General features: G+C 28.3%; 1 protein-coding gene across 1 annotated transcript; it reads right to left on the reverse strand.

Annotated features, from left to right (window-relative positions):
- Nucleotides 1-233: 233 nt before the first annotated feature.
- Nucleotides 234-1,946, reverse strand: LOC107030401 (E3 ubiquitin-protein ligase PUB23-like). Its single transcript, XM_015231689.2, has one exon. The coding sequence runs from the start codon at nt 1,533-1,535 to the stop codon at nt 255-257; it is 1,281 nt and encodes a 426-aa protein (XP_015087175.1). The 5' UTR covers nt 1,536-1,946; the 3' UTR covers nt 234-254.
- Nucleotides 1,947-8,541: the final 6,595 nt, after the last annotated feature.

The raw sequence follows: 8,541 nt of genomic DNA on the forward strand, positions 1-8,541 counted from the left end.
ACATAAATATGCATATAATTAACTAAATGCATACTTAGGTGTGGACCAGATTCATTTTTCATTAATACATCATTATCTAATGTACTTCCAACCATAATAAGTAAAATTTAGTAACCTAAAATATATTTATGAGAGATATTTATTATAATAAGTCGAATTACATTGAAAGTTTAAAACTTTTTTATACTGGTAAGTATATATAAGTTAAATCCACAAGTTGGAGAAGGACAAAAACAACAACAAAATAATTTTCTTTATGAAGGATAAGAAGAGAGTAAATGAGGAGGAAGACAAGAAGAATCTCTCCAAACCCTAGAATGTAACCTTAGAATTTCTTTTGCTTTCTCCTTGGTCTTTGAACAACTATCCACTTGTATCACCAAACATAACTTTGACACCACTCCCACTTGCAACATCTCTTGAAGAACCTTACAAGTTGCTGAAAATTTTGAAATAGAACAAAGTATCCTCACTCCTCTATCACTTGCTACTTGAGAAACCCTAAGTATTTTCTTGGAAACAATGGCTATTCCTGCCCCATGGTTCAATAACTCAGCCCGGCCCTCGGCACAACTACAAAGTTGATGTAAAATTGTAAGGATTAGTTCACAAGATCTTCTTTCTATTGTATCAAGAAGAAGCTCAATTAGGGTTGATATAGCTCCAACTTCAATTGCTTTGATTCTATTTCTACCCCATGGACAAAGTTCCACTAGTAACTTAAGTGAAGCCTTTGTAGCTTGTTGTGAGATTAACTTGTAATTCAAAAATAACAATATTTCTTTAAAATATTCTTTTTTTACACCAATTAATTGGCATGGATCAGCCACATTGAATGCTGATTTTAATAGCATTATTGCATAGTCTCGAGATTGACAATTCCCACATTTCAAGAAATACAATAAAGAATCTAAGAAAAGTTCGTCTCCATTGTCTTTGGAGACGAACTTTTTTAGGGTTTCATCTGAGAGATTAAGATGAAAAAGAATATCCAAAGCTTCATCACTTGCCTTAGTAGTGATGTACTCGAGTACAAGTGGTGTTTGACTATTATCGCAACTCAACACTGAATCTTGAATGAAAGCCACTTCTTTCCTCATTACAATTGAAGCTAAGAAATCTACAACCTCACATGATTCTAAACATTTCTTATTGCTCTCACTTGCATGAGCAATAGATTTAAGTGACCTCAAGCAAGAAAGTTGCATTTCTTGGGATTGCATGGCTTGTTTAAGGAGTTTTAAAACATATGATTTTGTTACTTGAGGCTTTGGAGAAGGAATCCTTTCAACACCATGTGAAGAATTCATGATGCACCAAGATTGAATCACACGACGAAGAGTGTGGTTTGGGGTAAGATCCATGGTCAACAACTCTTGTTTGGTTATGGGACAAGTTGTGTTCTTGCACTTGAATAACCATTTCTCTATGTTCACCCTATCATAGGTTATTCCGGTTGATGTTGTAACCGGATCCCTCATTAGTTGCATAGATATTGGACAAAGGAAATAATTAGGAACTTCAACATCTTCCATATTAGTTGGTCGCGATCCCTCCACCCTTAATCAAATATTTCAGATTCGAGTCTGAGAAAAATAGTTTTTATACGTTCCTTGGTGGATTTATTCAAGACGAATATGAATTGGTTCCGATGAGATAAATATATCTTTTGAAGGAGGAATGGACCAAGTTTATGAAGGGGAGGGGGAAATGAAGTAGTGTATTGTGATTGATGATTTGTTTGGAGAAAATAGGAAAACATATACTTTGTGAATAGGACCACAACTTTTTGGTAAATCTATCTGACACGAATCTTATTAGTTAGGTCAACAAACTTCTGATCATATCGAAGGGTTAACCTAAAGAAGGATATACCCTAAGGGGAAGGGAAAAGAAAGTAATGTTTTGATGAAAATAAAGTGAAACTTTTCAAGAGATTGAAGATATTGAAATGCTGGATTTGTATGGAAAAAAAAGAGGAAAATTAGTTCATATATATATATACACCACTTGTGAAGAGAAGTAATTAGGGAATAAAAGAAAAGAAAGTCAACACAATGAAAATTTAAAAGGAGAGAGAAAGTGAATCATGACAAGAAGTAAGGGGCTCTTAATGTGCTTTCTTCAAGATTTTTGGAAAAATTAAATGAATATAATAATTTGTATTATTTTAATGAAATTTACGAATTACTAAAAGGGAACAAAAAAGTGTTCATATTCTAATTAGACGTACATATAGACTTATATACAAATAGTTATTAAAATAAATAAACACCTTTGCGTACTTAATTTTTAACCAACTAGATATATGTTACCTTATGATATATCAAGGCGGAGAGAGAGTGTCAGTTACGAATTTGAATTAATTAATAAATATATATATATATACATATATATATTTGTAATTTCAGTAAATTTATAAATTAATTTCAAAAACTTCTAAATATCTTTAAATTCACAAATAGAATATAAAAACAAAACATACATAAATTGCAACATTAGAAATTTAGAATTAATTTAATTTTATCATTCTTGAAATCAGGAACGACAAAAGAGGTGAAACGAGATAATTATGGAGTGAATCTACATAAATTTATAAAGATTTTAATCCGTTTAATTTTATTTTGTATCAAATTTTGAAAATATTATTTAAACTTGTCCGACCCATTTCACTCCATTGCCAAACCTACCTAAAAATTCATTAAAATCTTCAAACCATTATATTGAAAATATTATTTCCTATTTTGTAATTTCTCTTAGATATAAGATGAGATAAAAAAGAAAATTGTTGAAAAAATACAAAGAGATGACTTATTGGATGGGATGAATTAAATGAGTATGTGTGAGACACATTGGAGAAAGACTTTTATTGTTGGATTGTGTGTTGGCCGAGGGGTGCTTCTTTATTGACCTTTTTAATAAATATAAATGTGTTTGATCGAACATAAAATTTTAAATAAGTAAAAATATATATCCTTATTTTGATTTTGGTGTTTTTTTAAAAACAAATCAGAGTGTTGACTTGGATTAGTAAAAGAATGAATATTTTTTTGCTTATGAGGCGGATATAGAATCAATGGACGTTGCTTGATCAAAATATCAAATCCAACAAATCTTCGTAAATTTAAATGTAAAATTGAAAAATTAAAAGTTAAATTATATCTGTTACGAAACAACAAATGTATAAAATAATAATTTTTCTATATTACTTTTGATTATTATAAGTCATCTTTCTCATTGAGAAATGAGTTGAAATCAATCAATACTTAATAATAAGAGTAAAACAAATATAAACTAATAAATTATCTTGATTTCTCAAATTGATCAAATAAATTGAATATTTATTTTAATATATAGTAAAAATAAAATTAAACGAATAAAATATTATTTTTAATAATAAACTTAAAAGAAGATGTCACGTAAATTGAGACGACAAAAAATGAGTATTAATTTTTATTAGTTGTACGTACTTTCCAATGCATTTATATATCAAGTTAACAACTCATTTCATAGGTATATCCTCAATAAGCCAACGTGAAACAACACAAGGTATGGTCCCTCACATTTCATGGTAGCTGCTAGGGATAAAAATGAGGTATTGTGGGTTGAGCTTAATTCGTAAAATTTTGACTCGCTTTATCCTGTTTTGCATAATAATATTTTTATTTTTAACTCGCTCCATTTCGTTTCGCATAGACTCGTCCTGCAGAACTCGCCCTGCATGATTTTTTATTCCTTTTATCTCAATTTATCTGATATTCTTTCAATTTTTGAGAATCAAATAGTTTAAGTTTGATCAAAATTTGCACATGGAATCTTCATTTTTTTTTTGAAATGAAATTTATATATTTGTAAACTATGTAAAAAGTGCTATAAGTCAAAATAATTGATAATTCTAATGTTTAAAAGATATATACAAAACTTATGATCAAAGATATACTTGTTTGAATCTCGAAATTTGAAAAATGTCACATAAAATGGGACGGAGAGAGTAATATTTTTCTTTTCGAATTAAGTTTGATACTAAAAATAAAATTCATGAAAAATAAATTAATTTTGTCCTTAACTTTTATTAGTTTGATAGATGACGATTTAAAAGTTTATTTTTTAGAGGTCAACTTGAAAACATATAAGAAATTGTCTTATTTTTATTGAACTACTGCATTTATTATTTTAAGTATTTTAGTAACTATAAACAAATTATCTTAATAAGTAATGATCTATCACTCTTATAACATGTAAAAAGATAAAATTAAGTTTGAACCCATATAAGATCACGTATACCCTCAACGCACCTCCGCCCTGTCCTACATTAGTTTTTAAAATATACACTTTAACCCGCCCCGCACAACCCTAAACCCGCCCAACTCTGCATAACCTTAAATCCACCTCGCTTCGCATTCGCCTCGCCCCATTATCATCCCTAGTAGCTGCCAATTTTTATTGACATGATACATAAACAAAATCAAACCCTTAATTGATAATTTTTCATTTTGAAATTTAAATGATTTAATAAACTGTGATTTGTTAGGGGACTTGATCTCATAAAAGACTAAGAGTTTCAAATAAGGTGAAAAGAAAAATTGTAAAGTTACCATTACCTAATGGTGGTACATTAGATTGTTTGTCCATCTTATAAAAAAATATTTTTATATTTGACAAGGGATCTGATCGAGTGATTAATTCGGTAAGTAATTTTTTTATTTTCAATATACATATATTTAGATAATTCAATTCGTTTTCATTTATCAGTCGAACACTTTAATTTATAAAATTATCTTTTAAAAATTTCAACAATTATATGTTGCATCAACATCAGATATATATTCATATCTATTTATGAATTATGCCTTCTTTTAGTTCTTTTTTCTGCTTCCTTTTTTGAGCATTTAAGTTATCCATTATAAACACATTTCTTAAATATACAATTTGATAACTTGTATGTTTTTCTCTGACTTGCAATTGTCAATTTTCTTTTCATAATACAGACACTATCTACATGTGGTTGGTTATATATTAATGATCTAATTATGTACTATATATATCTTTTAACATGGTGAAGAAATTTAATAGAAAATATGCTACGTTATAAAAGGGAAAAGACTTAAATATATCATCTCATTTATATTTTATATCATCAATTAAAAGTTTAATATATTTGTCATTTTATTTGAGATATTAGGTTCATTCATATCATTATTTATTGACTGAAATGATATAAAAATCTAAATGCAAAAGAAAGATATTTAGTAGCTTCGATCAACTACTCTAAACACTACAACAAAGTATATAATTGACTACAATTTTTAGCAACAACAATAAAATTGTTGGCTAAAATTGATGAATAACAATAACTTAATAAAAGATTCTCTATATCATAAAATTTTAACCACAACTATTTTTTTTTTGTTAGAATAGTTAAATGTTGTTGCCATATCATATAGTTAAAATGATAGATTTTTAAATTCTAAAAATTTGCAACAATCTTTTAGTAACAATCATAGTATTGTTAGTAAATTTGAATAAATAGCAACAATTTGATTTAATTATTGCTATATTATAAAAAAAATTAGTCACAATTTTTTTGTTGTTACTAAATGTTTAATTACTTGTTGCCATATTTGTGGGGCAATATAATAAATTTAAAATACAATTAAGAGTCGTTTGGTAGAGTGTATAAAAATAATATTAAATATAGTGTATTAGTTATACTTGCATTAGTAATGTTTGTATTAGTTATGCATACATTAGTTGTACATACATTATTTCTTATTCATTGTTTGGTTTGGTTTATTAAAAATAACATGCATCGTACAAAATTATTTATTTTACAAAAATATCCTTTACAATTATGGTGAAAAAGATGTAAAAGTGCTTTTGAGGGATATTTATGTCTTATGTATGCATTAAATCCCTTTACATTATTACTAAGACCTAGAAATTCATGGTATTAGTAATGCACTCCACAATACACATAGAGTGAAAAAAAGTACTACTAATCCACAAGTTATACATAACATGAAAAAAAGGTACTACTAATGCAAATATTATCAAACGACCCCTTAGAGTTAGCAACAACAAATTGGTATTAATCTTGGCTATATATGTTATGATTTTTCTCTGTTGGGTTGTTTTGCTATTGAGTAGAGAATAAATTGTAAGCAGAATTTAAAGGGTGTTTAAATTGACTAAAAGCTGATCAAACTTACTTTTAAGTTAGTTTTTTACTTTTGAAAGTATTTGGTAAATATAAAACAATTTAAAATAAGTCAAAAATGATTTAAAATAAGTTGGAAAGTGTTCGAGTACGTGAAACATAAATTTAAATAAGTCAAAATAAAAAAGTAGGTTTTCCGTACTTTTTATTTTTTGACTTAAAAGTCATTTTTAATTTGACTTTTTATTTTTAACTTAAAAATTTGTTTTTTTTAAGCCAAACCAAATAAACTTATTCTTCAATTTCTCTTTGTTATATTTGATGGTTTCTCTAATTATTCAAAGAATTTTTTATGTAGTCTTTTATCAATAGAGATCTTAATTGGGTCTTGAAATCTTTGGGGATGAGCACAATGAGATCTCAAGCAAATCTGGAAACTACCTCCTTTGTCTAGTGGTCAAACAAAAGTGAATTGAGAATAATAAGATCTTAGGTTCAAGTGCTGATATTTTCTTTTTTGCCTAAATTTTTGGGATAGTATTTACATTGATAAGACGTAAGTCTTAATATGTATTCAACGAATAATTGATTCTTGACACTAAAATCATTAAAATAAATAAATAACTCTTATTTAAATATTATTTGTATTTCCATTTCTAGATTGCTTTGAATTGTTTTTCTTAAATCGAGATAATTAGTCTATGTATACACTAGAAAAAATGAAATTGCCCTTGTTTATAACAGAAAGATCACAACCAATGAAATGAGGCAAGAAATAGCCTGGAAATATACATCTACAACTTTGGGGGGAAAAACAATTGTCTTTAGGCCCCAAAATTTGAAGGGCTCATTTTAGGGGGAAAAAATAGGTTATAAGTATTTTTATTTTAAAAAATATCGAATATTATTTGTTGAAAACAGTTTTTTTTTATGAAAGTATAAAGAAGTAACAGAAGTTCGACAAATTATGAATACTATGTCTCAAAAAAAATTAAATAATTAACTATACTCCTCCTTTCGAACTTGAATTAAGCCACCGATTTATTAAAGCAAAGATGAATATTTACAATAACAAAACATATTTAAGGAGTAAAGATAAACTTTTGGTTTATAGATTCGGAAGAGGTTCCAATGTATAACCCAAACCTATCCCTGCTCACATGGATGCATTTGCACATGGATACGTCAATATATACACCTTTTGGCTTACGTGGTATTTCACCCTCGCTTCTCGATTTTAATTTTGGTATTATATACACCTTTTGATTTACATGACATACTGTGTAACTCTATTTAGTTGAGGCACGTGAAAGATGTTTGGGTGTCAGATAAGCCAAAAAGAATAGGTTCGGGAATTAATAAGATCTTAATTCAATTAAGAATTCTGTGTGAGATTTCGATCATAGTATAAGGGATATTTTTATGCCTTATCCCAACTTTAAATCCTTCAAATGGAAAATGCTTTTTCAAAATTCTTTTTTTAAAAAAAATAATAAATCTAGTTAAGTTGATTGCATTTGGAAAACGATTTAACACTTAATTATCATTAAATTTGAAATAAAAAACCCAAAATTTCCTTATGCAAAAGTAAACCATAAAGAAAGCAAACAAATCTTGAAAACTCAGTAGTTATAGTTTATGGCAAAATTCTAGTAAGGAAGGTTTTTTTATTCACAACAAAACTTCTAAGCTTCTCATTGTCCATAACAAAAGCTTTATGGAGGTGAATCTTTAGGATTTAAACATTATGAATTTAATTTTTATATTACTATTTATCATAATTTGTCTATAACTTTTCTAAGGAGAAACATGTAAATCTCATACCTAGTAATTTATTGGTGAATTTTCATATATAGGCACTCAAAAATAGCCTAATTACTCTCATAATTATAGTTTGATAATTGCAATTTGTAACTACATGTTATAGGGAGGAGAGAGGCGAGCGAGACTACGAGAGAGGAGAGAAGCGAGAGAGGGCAAAAAGTGGGAGAGAGGTGAATTGTATATGTATATATGTTAGATAATTGTATATTTACATATGTATTTGTATATATGGTAAGCGATATTGGGAGAGGGAGGAGAGAGGCGAGCGAGATTGGGAGAGGGAGGAGAGAGAGGAGCGAGAGAGGGAGAGAGAGGAGAGAGGTGAGAGAGAGAGGGAAGAGAATGGGAGAGAGGTGAATTGTATATGTATATTGGTTAGATAATTGTATATTAGATATATACATTTGTATATATGACAAGTGAGACTGGGAGAGAGAGGGAGAGGTGAGCGATATTGGGAGAGGGAGGAGAGAAACGACCGAGAGAGGGCAGAGAGTGGGAGGGAGCTAGGTGAATTGTATATATATATCGATTAGATAATTGTATATGTATATCAATTA

This window comes from Solanum pennellii, chromosome 1, assembly GCF_001406875.1.
Source record: "Solanum pennellii chromosome 1, SPENNV200".
NCBI lineage: Eukaryota > Viridiplantae > Streptophyta > Magnoliopsida > Solanales > Solanaceae > Solanum > Solanum pennellii.

Coding starts and splice junctions, on each gene's coding strand:
- LOC107030401 (XM_015231689.2), bottom strand. CDS start 1,535: ATGGAAGATGTTGAAGTTCCTAATTATTTCCTTTGTCCAATATCTATG.